Here is a 14,725-nt window from a genome sequence, read left to right as displayed (position 1 = left end):
CGCACACGTGTTGAGAGAAGTTCCGACACGGGTCCACCAGAGGGTTCAGCGTTTTGTGCAGGAGTTCCGCAACTTCTATGCATCTGCTGGTGTAACAGGCGACATAGTCACGGGTCGTTGTTTGTCGGGTCGGTGTTTGTCGGCTCGTCAGGAGTGGTGGAGGTTGTGTAGGTGGCCGTGGCGGCTGGTGTTGCGGTGGGTACGGCTCCGTCTGCGGTGGGGACGGCTCCGTCTGCGGTGGGGACGGCTCCGTCTGCTTCGTTGTCGGCGCTGAGTCCGAAGTCGAGGTCAAAATCGTGTTTGTGGTTGTGCGATCGTCCCTTATGGCGTAGGCGAAGGCCAGGTAGCCAACGGCGCCAGCCCCCGTCCCGACGATGAATCCGATGATCGAGGCAACCACCACAGCCAGCGGAGAGTAGCCGCCTTCAACGACAACTTCCCCGGGTGGTGGCTGCAAGTACGAACACGGCATGTCGCGCTATACGGGTATTCCGACGCTAACTGAGCTGTGCATCGTGCAGCAGCTCGCTGCGCGCGCGCTCTGCTGCAACTCTCTCTCGCTCCCATTTGAGGCGCCATTCCCGCCCGCTTAACAGTGTTGGTAGATGCGCGAACGTCATCTATAACCCCCCTCTTCCCCCTGAACTTCTAACTGCTCCACAAACTCCCTTTCTCGCGCAGGCGCAGGGGTTTTCGTCGGAGGAATTTTCTGCGTACACGGGACCGGCGGATATTATTTTGGCCTAGACACAAAAGAGCCGGTTTGAAATGCGCGTAAGTATCGGCTGATCTGTGGTATGTTCCATTTTTGTGTTGTTCCGTTAACCGATAAGGATGCTGCCGTTTTTGATAAAATATCCGTAGAATACAAAAAAATGCGTGTAATTTCAGGCTCTATTTGCGCGAATATAGAATTTATAAAAGGCGACATTTGTTGCGTGTCCGGAAGTTTCGTTATATAAATGACGGCTATGTGTAAAGATCGTTTTGGTTCAGATTTTAGTCGGACCTGTTTTATGCTATTCGTGTCGTTGGGCAGCGCTAGAATGCGTGTTTAAAGACAATGTCATGGAATGAGCTTTTTAGCTCCGAGGCCCTTGATTTCGCTATTTTCCCTGGCTGGGGGGTTGAATTTTAAGCAATTCTAAGCGCGGAGCACTGTGGAACGCACAATGTCTGTCCGCGTACGTGCACATAGCATTTACAAATCTCGCAGGCACCGGCAGGATTCGACTCATTCGAGCCTGTGTCTGGTAAACCAGACAGCGTTAGCGTCAGTCGTCTTACCCATTGGGCTACGACCGTGAGTAGTACCCGATGGTCAATGGGCTTACTCCCTCGCCTGTAACTGTGCGGAGTACCTTAGGACCTTCCAATGTCCGTCCGCGTCCATCCGTACGCACACCACCATCAGGCAAAAATCAAGCGAAATTGGATTTGAGGCGTGAGTTGCAGTTTCATTTAGGGAATAATCAAGGTGCAACTCACGGCTCAAATCGAATGGCGGTCGGGGCGCGAAACGGATGTCACTCGGGGCGGAACTTAAATGTCAATTCGAGTCCCCGTACTCCGCACCCTCGCCATAATCCACGGAGTGGAGATGCTGCCATTTTTTTCTGCTAGCGAACTCGTTGCGATGAATTTTAAAGGAGCCATGAAGAGAAAATTCAACTTCGTTCAATTTGAAAGAACTAGGATTCAGTATCTCACTCAGCTACATTAGAGCCACAAAAGATGTTTTTTAACGAAAAAAAAGCAAAGAAGTATTTAAAAACTTTCAAATTTTGCGCCACAGTGACGTGTTATGAGCAAGAATGACGTCATACGGGCCAACAATAAAACATAATTTTCAGTGCGTTAACTGCACGTTAGCATTCAAGTGATGCGGTCAAATGGAACTAGAGGCCCCATTACAGACGCCCTGTCATATGTCGTCGCGACAGGCCAGTTAGGCGGCCGCCAATCGCACAAACAAGGTTCCGTGACGTCATAGAAAAGTTGCGGGAATATGGCTAGGTGGTCGCGACTGCTTCAAACGTTTTCTTTAATATCTCCGTTATTTTTTCGAAGATTGCGATGATATTGGTATCATTGTTATCGGTGCTAAGCAGTCTTTCTAATAAACCCAACTTGTATTTTGTCTTCATGGCTCCTTTAAAGGGGCCAGAAAGGCCAAATACATCTTTGTTTCGTTCGAAAAAAATAGCTTTTTGTAATTTACTCGGCTCAATTACAGCCCGGAAAAAATGGTTTTGGAAGAAAAAAAATCGGGAGAAATGCTGAAGAACTTTCAAACTTCTCGCTACAGTGCGTAATAGAGGCAGGAGCGATTGTGTCCGCGCTGAAAACATACTTATGGGTGCATTAACCGCTCATGAGCCTTCAAGTCGTACGGTCAAGCGGCGCTACAGGCCAAACTACAATTGCCCAGACGTATTTCCTGGCGGTGGTTTTAATCGACGGCTGCAAATCGCACAAACAATGTTCTCTAACGCCATAGCGAAATCACCGAAAATTGTCTAGGCAGTCCCAGTGCCTCATCTTTTATATTCATTCTTTGTTGGACGTGTGCGAAGTTTTCTAAGTGCAAAGCTTCATGGATGGACTTCAGCTGCCCACAGCGTGCGACGATTCATGTTCAGTTAAATGTTTTGTACAATTTCGAGACGTGTGTTAACAGCGCAAAGTGATTTTTGTACTTTCAGGGCGTTGAATTCTACTGCGGCGCGTTGCAATCTTGGGCGCGCTAGAATCATGCAAATACGGTATGTTCATCCAGCACGCGTACACGCTACAATGCAGTGAAGCCTGCAACCTGCTTTCTCACATTTCGAATATAATTAATCGAAGTTAACCTTCGTATAACAAAATTATATTTTGCAACGAATTTCTTCTACAGTGGACCCATCGCTTGCCATGTGTGTTTTAATTGTGTAAGTTTTTGTCAGCTTATTTCCGCTGCTATATCTTGTCTATAGTGTAGTACCTAATTGCCCAACATTTTCTTTTGCAACGTATTCCTGCCATTTTTCTTTACAACCCTTGTAGTATCCTCTACGCAACAGTGCGCGGAATTGATTTTTTTTTTTCAACCTAACAGCGTTACCTGTCACGCAAAGCTCCGTTAATTGATACCGCATCAGCAAACGCCACAACAAGCAAAACTAGCTGCTGGCGTCCCAGGGGAACGACATGTTCCGCCGTAACATAAGCGAATAAAACATACACCCGTACACTTATCGAACCATCTCGAAGTTCGTTAAACGAAGCCCTGTGAACTTTCTGAACTGTCTCCCCAAGCCTTTTTTGGGAATACGTTGATTACGGTGCCAGAAAAGCGGCACTTCGAATTTAAGGCTAGCATGAAAAAAAAATTGTGTTACAGAAAGTCCGAATTCTGGACTTTATAAGCTCACGAACAAATTAGTAGCGCCCTTTCTATAGTCCTACATGTTGGTGCCATAAATTACCTTCAGTGTTATGGTCCGTAGAGCGAGCCGATCGGCTTGAAGCGTTCCGTAGGTTCAAATGACGCTCCACAGTAGGAAGAAATTTCACAATACATGATTCGTTCATGAGCTGAATTCGTTACCAAGTACAAAAATTTTGCGAGGGACTCCGTTACATGGGAATCACTGGGCTAACAGTCGCTGTACGCTCATTGTTCGGCCCGAGGTATCTGCAGGCCATTGCCGCTTCTATGCGTCTGATGAAAGAAGAGATGCGTGATGTTTCAGCCGAGGGAACGGTGTACCTTGCAATGCATGAGCAAAGCGCCGACGTTCAGATCTACTGTTCAGTCCTGCCCTCAGCCATATTCCCGCTATTTCGGAAACTCGACCTCCCCCCCCCCCCCTTCCCCCTTTTTCTAAGCAATTCCGCGGCGATTCCGCAAAGAAAAGCAATGGTGAACAGAGCAGCGCCGCTTACCAGGGCTTCCGGGCCAGCGGCGGCGTACATGGTGGGCTTCCTCTCGCTTTCAATCCTCGGCTTCTTCTTCGCTTGTGTATTCGCTGCGCATGCCTTCGTAGCAGTTCATCTCTTTCCTCTTCATCGGCGCCGTTTACTCGACGAATTCAACGGAATGCCTAAAAGTTTCTGCGGATGCTTAGAACCTTCTAAGGATATGAAGGAGAAAGCCTTGCTAGACCTTCTGTGGATCCGCCGTTGAGCTTTCTGTGGAACTGTGCGGTCCCGGCGATCGCAACTTCGCCAGCCCCCAAATAGCCCCCTCCGAAGCTCGTTCATGTAGCTCGTCATTGCCAGGAACCTATTGTTCGCTCCAGTCGCTAGTTTCACCTCACAACACACTTCTTCACGCCGTGTTTCCCACACAATACACTGCTACTTGTCAACACGCCCGCAATAACCATGCATGACCATAACCATTCCATGCTTCTCTCCTTCACCGTGCCCACACATGGTGATGATGATTATTTCTATTGGTTCCCCTTTGTATCGGGGTGATGACATGTCATCTTACCAAAAAGGATTAATATACCTATGTTTTACACTCTTTGTTTAATAGTAGCGCTGCTTAGGGCAGGCACAAAAAGCTTATTAGGCACAATATACTTTTTTTTTCTGTTACAGGTGGTAACTGTCCTAGGCAATATTCCCCTCTCTGCTTTTCGTCCACCAGCATTCTAATCTTTTTTTCGTCCCCTCGACAGCCTTGAGGTTAACTTCCTCTGTGATACCCTTACATCCTAGCGCTTCTGGAAGCCGAATATTTCCTTCATGTAGATTTGCATGGATACCCTCACATTCTAACACTATGTGCCGCATTGTTTCTGTTTCTTTTCCGCAGACCACGCATACTCCATCATTTTGTGAATACTTTCCCACAAAGCTTTGTGAATACTTCCCCACACATACATCAACCCCCCCCCCCCCCCCCCCCTCACGCTAATATTACGCCACAGCAGAGCTGCTGACAGGCTCAGACTTAGCAGGCCCGGGGCATGATGGCAGAGAGGGCCCACCTGGCCAGCAAGCACGCCGGTATACCGGACTGACGACACCTCCCACCGGGTAAGTACCCGAAGATCGCGCTTGCTGTTGCACAGTTTATTCACTCACCATAAAGGCAGCTCGTATTGCGTGCGAGGCAGCGGACTACACTCCTCCGGCTCTTCCGTTTTCCTTTCCTGGTGAGCGCTCCATCACCCTTTCTCGCAACCCTCCTTCCACCCTCTTCCGGCGCTGATGTTTCCCACTTTTATCGCGCGCTTCGATTCTCTGTGCGATCCTGTGTACCTTGCGGCGATTTTCTACGCGATCCATGATACATCGAGACCTAATGATTTCGAGTGACACGAAATTTCAAAGAGCTGTGAATTGAAATTTCAATACTCTTTAAATCGTGGCCGAGTGGTCTCGGGCACCCGCCGCAACTGTGGGAGGTGGTTGGTTCGAATCCCACCGCCGGACACCCACCTGCAAAATGGGTACAAGCGTCGTCCCGGCCCTGGCGTCCGGGCTCTCTCAGGGAAGGGCGCTTGGGAAGTTCCGGGAATCCCGAAAATGAAGCAGTGTTTATACCTGCGAAAACCACTTCGCAGCTTTGAAATTTTGTGTCGCTACTCCTAGTTATCTAAGCTCTTAGATAACTATGTAAAATGCCTTCTTTTTATCAGGAGGTATCTCCCAGCAAGTTTCAAGAGTAACAGTTCAGTATAACATATATTAAATCCATTTTAATCTTTGCCTGCACAAGAAAGCCCAGAGAGGGTCGACATGACGTCATCTGCTCCTTGCCCCAAACTGCCGACCTAGGCGCTCCCGTGACGTAGCCGATGAGCCGGCTGCGGTTGGCGCGCGCTGATACGCCGTGTGTACGCGTCATGGTTTTGGGACTTACGTCATGCTGCCCGGGCGCGTGGAGATGGTGAAGGCCTCGGCCGGTGTGGGCACGCTCGCTCGCGCGCACATCCAGACCGTTAGCGGTGCCACAAAAATGGTGACGTCACGTGCACCCTCCTGTCATGGCGGCCGCTCGGCGTTCGTTTCGTAGAAACCGAAACTGACACGAATAAACGACGCCGTAAATTATTGTTTACGCTGCGATCGACCGTCTAATGTGCCATTCTATGATTAGTGAGCTTAATAGGCACGCATAGCGGCGAAAAAACGTAACACGAAAATTTCGTGTCAGTACTCCTTTAAAATGCGATTCAAAGGAAAGAAACTAACACAGGGCATCAGGTAGTTTGCAGCCATGTTAACGATTTCCCGCGATTTTAGGAAAGTTTCAAGCGCCTTTAACTGACGTCTTTTTTGAAGCCGAATCTCATTAAATTGAATTAATTTAATCTTGTTACTAAGGCGGGTGTCCTTTTGACCCAACGGGAAAAAATGGAGAGTAGTATAAAGCTTTGAGAGAGAGAGAGAGAGAGAGAGAGAGAGAGAGAGAGAGAGAGAGAGAGAGAGAGAGAGAGAGAGAAAGAGAGAGAGAGAGCGATCACAGAACTCAAGAAGTGGCGCCAAGAAAGCGACCCCTTAAAACCTTCAGGGATTAAGCAAAACATTCTTATTGCATTTAAAGAGGCCCTGCAGACAAAATACAAGTCTGTTTTATTCGAGAGATTTAGTGTTTTATTGTGCCCCAAGCGCTTGTCCGGAAGCAAACGATGCTTTATTCACTGAGAAATTAATCAATTTAAGGAAAAATTTGATTCTCCCGCCAAAACGTTTTCGTTATGTTGAATACGGCACAAAAAAAAAAAAAAAGGTCTGCAAGCGAAACCTAGTGCGCCCTTAGGCAACTGCGGAGCCTTGTTTACCATCAGTCCTCCTTGATGGCGCCACCATATTACGCCGGCTCGTTTTCTGCCTTTGCTTTGGTTATTACCGCATTTGTACCTGGCTTGTTTTTTGTTACAGTAGGTAGTAATCGTTCAGTGAAACATGGGGTATTCTGTGTTAAGTTCGGGCCCATCACTTACTAATTAAAACCGCCCGGCAACGAGATATCTTTCACTGGGGTTAGCTTGTTTACCTGTATTGTGTGCGTTTCCCCGCCGGCCAAGCTGAGTTGGCGCGAGGGGCGTAAGGAGAACCGTGGAGGCTTCTTTGTTATTCGCCGTGCTTTTGTGTCCACCCGGCGACCGGACCCGACGACGCATGCAAACGCGCCGGTCACTCCATAATAGCTCAAAGAAGAGATGTCAGCTTTCGAAGAAGGATTTCCTTACGAGAATCCCCGAAGCGGACGGGAGCTGAAGGTCAGTCAAGCGGTGAAACCTTGGGTCAGACTTAGGAAGAGGTCGCCAGACGTTGTGTCTACGATAGTTGCACTGCTCAAAGTTACTGGGCAAAGTTTCAGTTCGTCACGCATCTCAACCTGGCGACTCAGCGGCTGGGATGCGTCAATAGGTAGAAGACCAGGCGCTCCACGTGTTAACAAACGAAAGGAATTTTGGCGGCGTGGGGCACAATGATAGGCGGCGTGGTATGGACAATGTTTAAGACGTGCCGCCTGAGAGCCGATTCCCGAGTGCTTGAGTGCTTGAGAGGGAGGAATAATAATATTGTTAAAAAAAATGTGATTGTTCCGTCTTCCATAGGGACCGGTAAAACACGAAAGTGAAATGTGCCTTCACAGGAGCAGTTGAATGTTTATTGTGCATCGCTATGAACTTGCACGTCACTATTTTTATTTAATCGGTATGGCACCGGTAGACAGGGCCGTAATCAGAAATATTTTCGGCGGGGGGGGGGGGGGGGGGGGGTATGGATTTTAGGAAGGGGGCAGTTTTGCTGAAAGCAACAGTAAGTATTGCTTATGTGCTGCCTGGAAAAGATTTCTGAAGGGGTTCGAACCCCCCCCCCCCCCCTTGGGTACGGGCCTGCCGTTAGACACATCAACGTTAGACGCTGGATTACGCGCGCCGGAGCATTGTGTAAATCCCACTGAAAGCACAGGCGCTCGCAAACAAGTCCGTGCGCACGAAACCAAACGAGTTATCAGTGAATCGTTTGGTGCACGCTGCAGCGGACCGACCACGTCACGTCACGACACGAGCCCGACATCAGCAAGTCGGCTTACGCTGCGCGTCCCCCATACACGTAGGCGCTAGCATCGAGGCGCCAACTGTCGGCGCCTCTCCTATACAAGGCGCGCTTGTCGCCCTATTCACGCGTCTGCTCATAGCGTAGTCAGGAGCGTTTTTTGTACCTCCCGTCACGACGGAAGACTTCGTGGATCGAATCCCGGCGCCGCCGCGTCAATCGAATCTTTCTGGCGATGTCATATCCGTGACGGATATGACGTCAGATAGGTCTTTGTGGACTACGGCATAAAACACTTTCGTGTTAAAACGGTCGTTTGAATCCTGATCGGCTTCATTAGCCCAAGAAGCCGTGGCCTTCAGTTGTCCGCGCCGGCCTGGTTGTTAGCTGCAGAGCTGAACATCCACGCTTGAGGAAAAATATTTGTAAGTGATGACGCGTCCGTGGCGTTCAGTTCTGGCGAGGTGCGCCAATGTGTACGGTAGATAATAACCATCAGAGAATAAAAAGGTCAAGAAACAAAATCAACCTGCCCCCCCCCCCCCCCCCCTCCTTAAGAGTTATGTAGATTTTATCGCTCGGCAGCTATCGTAGAGCGTGGACTTCGAGAAATAGACTTTCTAAACCAGTTGTCATCATCGTTTTTGGCTCTTTGTCGCCATTGGGGCCCCAAGGACGCGGCTAGCCCCGGGTCCCCATATTTCTTCATCCGGCACCGTCAACCGGTGCTCGACTTGACTTCTACCTATCCACTAGTGCTCTCGGTGCTGGACATAATTATCGGACCCCTCTCCACACGCTCCCGGTCATTATCTGTGCTGACGGATCGATGGATCAAATTTTTGCCGACGTATGTTCCCCACCCACTGATCATGCAATGAAGCAAATGTGAGACGCGGAATTGCCGAGGGTGGGCTTGTTCCTGGTGGTGGCATTTCATCGACCGACTTGGGCTGTTCGCGCAGGAGTTGCAGTAGGTGACAAACTTAAAGACGAATAAATAAAAAAATTACACCATCTTCCCGTAGGGGAACCCTGAGTAGTATGGGAAGCAGCCGTGGGGTCGATTCAAGTGCCCATTAGTTTTCAGTTCGTCGTTTCCGTTAGGTTGGGGTACGTAGCTACCGTTATATTTACCGTTTGGTTTCCATGGTAACTACCACGCTTTTCACTTACCGGAACTACGAAATGGGAACTTGCGTTGACCCCATGGCTGTTTCGCATACTACTCAGGGTTCCCCTACGGGAAGATGGTGTAATTTTATTGGAGGGGGGTGGGGGTTGTTAGAGAAGAGAGACAATAAAGAGAGAGAGAGAGACGTTGTACGTGGTATGAGTTTGTCTTTAATTAAGCATTATCATCCTTATGTTCAGCGCAGGTGACGTCGAGCTGTGGTTGGCGTTCCGCTTTGATTATGACCGCCTTGTGGTCTGTGAAATGTGAAGTCAAGGGCTGTTGTAGTGGGTGAACCCTAAAGTTGCTGAAGATGAGGTCGATGCACGTTCCCCGGATGGTTGTGGGCTTTGTAATCACGGCCCGCAGAGACTCGCCGACGCACGCCGCTGCCGACGACGATGAAGCGTCGAAGGCGCGTGAAGCGTGCTCGTCTCGTGCCGGCCCAGGAAGACACCGGCAACACTGTCGCTCCAGGAGCCGTTAAAGAGTAAGATGTCAGGTATATTTTCAGAAGGCTTCCAGCAAATGCAAGCGCAAATGCAGATGATGTCGTCGCAGTTCTCTCAACTGCTCCAAGCATTTCAAGGCATACTCACTTTCATGCAGCAGCTCAACTCCAACTCTACTAATCCACCGTTCAGTCTTCCTGAGGCCGTCACTGCTCCCCCTCAGAGCTCTCCAGTAGCCCCACTAATGACAGCTTCCGTGGTAAACCCACTCTGCACCAACACCTTGGCAAGTAATGCAACAGTGCTTGCACCAGCGCAGTCTCAAAGCGCTGCATCTGTACCTGCTGTTTTTCCTTCCTCTACCAGCCAAATCACACTGAACAATCCATGTCATGAGACGCGACCTTCGTCTACAGCTTCCCAGTCCACTTGTCACCCACCTATTGATTGCTCCACAGTCCCGCTACCTCTAGATTCGTGTGACGAAACATCCTCTGAAGACATGATTGTTACCTTTTGCAACAAGAGAGGCACGTCCCCTCCACCCGGTCCCTCTGCGAAATCAAAAAATAGGAACGCCCAGTTACGCAACACCACGCCAGAGGATATCCTAACCAAAGCGGTGACTGAGGCTAACATATAACTAACCATGGCGTCTCTCAAAGTGTTACAATGGAATTGCCGCTCGATTCGATCCTCTTCTTCCGACCTTTACTCTTTAACTGCTAAATTTTCCCCTGAAATTATCTTTCTACAAGAAACTTGGTTGGACTCCGGCACATGTTTTACGTTTCATAACTATAAAACTTTCCGGCTGGACCGTCAAGGTCGCGGTGGGGGTTTACTAATATTAATATCTAATAATTTCTGCCGTAATGCCTTTAAGACTTTTGACTTCTTGTCCTCTCAATGTGAGATTCTCGGTATTGATTTGCTTCTGCCGGGTTGCAAACCTTTTTCACTGGTAAACGTGTATTTCCCCCACGGAGTTTTCGAAGTCAGACCTTTAGACTCGGCTATCGCGGTGTGCCAGAAAGCTGTAGTAGTGGCGGGAGACTTCAACTCGCATCATGTATCTTGGGGATTTAGGACAGACACCTCAGGGAAACGTCTGTGGGAATGGGCAGGCGATAATGACCTTCACTGTAGAAATATGGGCAATGCTACTTTTATTAGTGGTCAGTCGCGGTCTGTCCTTGACCTCACTTTTGCAACATCAGGGCTGGTATCCTCGTGGTCAACAGTTGATTGCGAGACGAACAGTGACCATATCCCTATTCTCTTCGAAATAGTTTGCACCGCGAAAATACCTAGCCACAGAGTACATTCATTCGTCAATATAACTAAATTTTCCTCGGCGTTGGGCAATGCACTCGCTACTTTTCCGCCTATGGAACAAACCTGCAGGGCTGAAAGCGTGATCACAGCTATTAATGATTCGATACGTAAAGCAAAATTTACTGTTGCATCAGTCCACAACAACTCGTGCAGTCCTTGGTGGAATGAAGAATGTACCAGAGATTTCCGACGTAGGAAAGCCGCTTGGAAGCAGTTTCTTCACAATCAAAGCCCGGCTAACTGGGTTAATTTTAAATTTTACCGCGCAACTTTCAAGCGAACTGTAATACGTGCAAAGGAATCCTTTAACATTGGCCGATTTTCAGCCCTATCAGAACCACATCGTAAAAAAGCATTATTCAAGTTTATGAGGCCTAGGAAATCATGTGCCCCCTCTCTGAACGCACCCTCACTGGTTCGTACGCCGGAAGAAATCGTAGACTTCCTAGAGAATATTGCTGGTGACCTACAGTTGCGATTTACGTCGAGGATTCCTCCTACAAGCCGTCGTACTCTAGGCTCAGCTGATTTTGAAGAGGTCACTATAGGCGAACTGGGTAAAGTGATTTCTTCCCTCCCAGCGTCTGCGCCAGGGCCGGATGGTATTACCACCGCAATGATAAAATTGTTGTATGATGAAGCTCCGGCAGATTTGCTAAATGTAGTTAACGTTTCACTTAGAAACGCATGGATATTACCTGAATGGCGTTTGGCCAAAATTCTGCCTTTCCCCAAAAAGCCGGAGCTCGGTTATTCAATTGATAACATTAGGCCGATAGCTCTAACATCTACTCTAGTTAAAGTGATTGAGCGCGTTTTGCTTCCCCGGATTAACAAGTTTTTGACTGATAAGAATATCCTAAACTGCAGACAAATTGGCTTTAGAGAAGGATGCTCCATTTGGTGGGCACACATAGACTTAGAAAGTCGCATTCAGTGGGCACGACGGAATAAGCAGGTTGCTGCATTGGTCACTCTGGATATTTCAAAAGCTTATGACAGCGTGGAATATGGCATCCTCCTAGATCTCCTGGCTTATTATTCATTCCCGGAGTACATCACTGCGTGGATAGCGGCTTTTCTAGAAAGCAGAGAGTTCTTTTGTTACCAACATGGCTACGCCTCTTCTCGTTATAAGCAGACGCGTGGAGTCCCCCAGGGGTCTGTCATCTCCCCAGTGCTATTTAATGTGCTCTTGAGCTCCATACCTAGTCAGCCTGATGTACAAACATACGTTTATGCAGATGACATTGCCTTTTTCTCTTCTTCGCAGGATATTCATTCCCTGTTTCATTCTCTTCAGTCGTATCTGAATGCTCTAGAATTATGGCTGGACACTCTGAAATTTTCGTTAAATATTACTAAGTGTGCCATTCTCGTGTTCCCCCTTACGGACCCAATATCTATTTCGTTATCCTATCGTCACCAATCCATTCGGCAGGTCGATTCACTAAAATACCTTGGAGTTATATATGACAGTAAATTGACTTGGCGTCTCCACATTGAGCACATTGCAGTGAAAGGCTCCCGCGCTGTCGCTCTTTTGAGGGGCCTTAGCCACAAGCGATCAGGTCTGAGAGCAGATACACTCTTGATGATCTACCGCATGTATGTTCGCCCAGTCTTAGAATTTGGGTGCGTTTTGTTCTCTGGCTCTGCTGCCTATAAGCTCCTGCCTTTGGTAAAGCTCGAGCGTCAAGCATTGCGCTGCTGCTTAGGCCTGCCCGCTTACGTCCCGATTAGAGTGCTGTACTTAGAAGCCGGAGTCCTAACGCTGAACTCCAGGTTCAAATACCTAACCGTTAATGCATTCGCAAAGTTCTTTGAGTCCCCGCTGGCCAGACCACAGGCTGTTTTCCTTCAGCATGCAAGGTCCTTTTTTGGTATATATTGGTCTCGTCTCCGGCGCCCACAGGTCATTTTTGCAAATTCGTTGCTTACTCCATTAAACACCACCCTCCTTTCAATTCCCGCCTTGCAGACACCATCCACAGTAGTAAGGATTTCATTTGATTATATTTTCCCTAAAAACGCTAAGCTTCTCCCGCCTAACATACTCAATAACATTCTCCTGGCTCACCAGTCCGAATACCCATCCCACGTGGTCATTGCAACTGACGCTTCGAAAAAAGGCGAAAAGGTTGGGGTGGGCATTTTCTCTCCGACGTTGAACTGGTCTTTTTCATTGCGATTACCAGATTTTATCCCCATTTTTCATGCAGAATTTCTTGCTCTACTCCTTGCAATCCTGAAACTTGATCCGGCGAATTCTTCCGTGATGCTACTCACCGACTCCTTGTCCGTGTGCATGGCTCTCTCCTCAGAAACTTTACATCCTATTGCCAAAACTTTTTATTCCTGCGTCCCCACTCATGTGCGGGAGATTCGGCTCGTTTGGCTGCCCGGCCACTGTGGGTTAACCTTCAATGAAACCGCTGACATATTAGCTAAAACAGCTTTGGCTTTACCGATCGTCGAGGTTCTTCCCCCGTTTTCTTGCGTGTTGTTGGCACGCTATCGCCAATACCTGTTTAATCAAGATGCCTCCGACCATGGCCTGAACACTTCTCCTGAACTGGAACACCTCAGATACCGCTGGGAGAGAAGTTTATGCCAAACTCGCTTGTGCGAAGTATTGATAACTTCTTTTCGTTGTGGTGTGCCACCCCTTAATCGGTATTTATACAGGGCAAATCTGATAACCACCCCTTTGTGCCACTTTTGCCAAGAAATTGAATCCGTAGAGCATTTCTTTCTTCTTTGCCGCCGATTTGCTAACCATCGGAGAAGGCTGCTGGAGATTCCCCTGCTACGTCTTGGTCTGCCTTTAACTGTACCGGTGCTCTTGTCGTTTGGGGGGACTAGGCTGGGCCGATGCCATAGGGACGTGTGCAACGCCATCCACTCCTTCATTTCGGAGACAGCTCGTCTGCAGTGCTAAAAACATTCCGATTAGGCTGACTTTTACTATAAATTTCCTATTCTTCTCCCTGTTTTTTTTTCCCTCGTGTTTTCCCTCTCTCTCTCTCATTAACCTAGACCAAATTCTTTCTTCTGCTCCATTATTTTGCCTTGATTGATTGTAATGAAAACATAACTCTTCTTGGCCAATCCCCCTAAGTGGGTATGCGCCATTTTTCGGGCCACCACCACCACCACCACCACCGGGCGTTCAGCAAGCCGAGCATGCACAGTGGGGGTGTGGACGGCGCAACAACAACGACAGCGACAAGGGAGGAACATAGCCCCTACCATGAGATGCTTCGCATCTAAAAAAGCGCCAGTTGATCCATGTAATGGCGGCCAGCAGCCCACCGCCGTTGTAATCGCTGCGTCCAGCGACTGCTTTCTCTCGCCTTGGCAGACGATGGCGACTCAGAGGAGGCGTACGCGATGTCGACGAGAGAGAGAGAGAGAGAGAGAGAGAGAGAGAGAGAGAGAGAGAGAGAGAGAGAGAGAGAGAGAGAGAGAGAGAGAGAGAAACATACACGCAGTGTGGGATTGCCCAAACAAAGAATCCATCACGAGAAAGCTTCGCGTTCAAACATCGTCGTCGTTAGACGGAGGGGTGCACGATTTCTTACTTACGGCATACTTGACTGCTAAGTGTGTCGGGGAGAGCTGCTGTAACGCTAAAGGTTGCTGACATTCGATTTCTGGAATGGGCGAAAATGGCGCAAGGGTCGTGACGCAGAGAGAGAGAGAGAGAGAGAGAAGAGAGAGAGAGAGAGAGAGAGAGAGAGAGAGA

General features: G+C 48.6%; 1 protein-coding gene across 2 annotated transcripts in view; it reads left to right on the top strand.

Annotated features, from left to right (window-relative positions):
• LOC144153824 (uncharacterized) overlaps nucleotides 1-14,725 on the top strand; it is a 193,851-nt gene that overhangs the window by 120,708 nt on the left and 58,418 nt on the right. Inside the window, exon 3 of one of the 2 annotated variants that reach the window (XM_077685555.1) lies at nucleotides 682-774. The exons of the other annotated variant lie outside the window; for it this stretch is intronic. Coding sequence (XP_077541681.1) covers nucleotides 769-774 — 6 coding nt within the window. The 5' untranslated portion in view covers nucleotides 682-768. The remainder of the gene's footprint in view (nucleotides 1-681; nucleotides 775-14,725) is intronic. 2 annotated transcript variants of the gene reach the window in all.

This window comes from Haemaphysalis longicornis, unplaced genomic scaffold (genome assembly GCF_048455015.1).
Source record: "Haemaphysalis longicornis isolate Haplotype H1 unplaced genomic scaffold, Haemaphysalis longicornis Haplotype H1 scaffold_9, whole genome shotgun sequence".
NCBI classification, from domain to species: Eukaryota; Metazoa; Arthropoda; class Arachnida; order Ixodida; family Ixodidae; genus Haemaphysalis; species Haemaphysalis longicornis.
The sequence above is the reverse complement of the archived record's forward strand: the minus strand, read 5'-3'. Positions and strand labels throughout refer to the sequence as shown.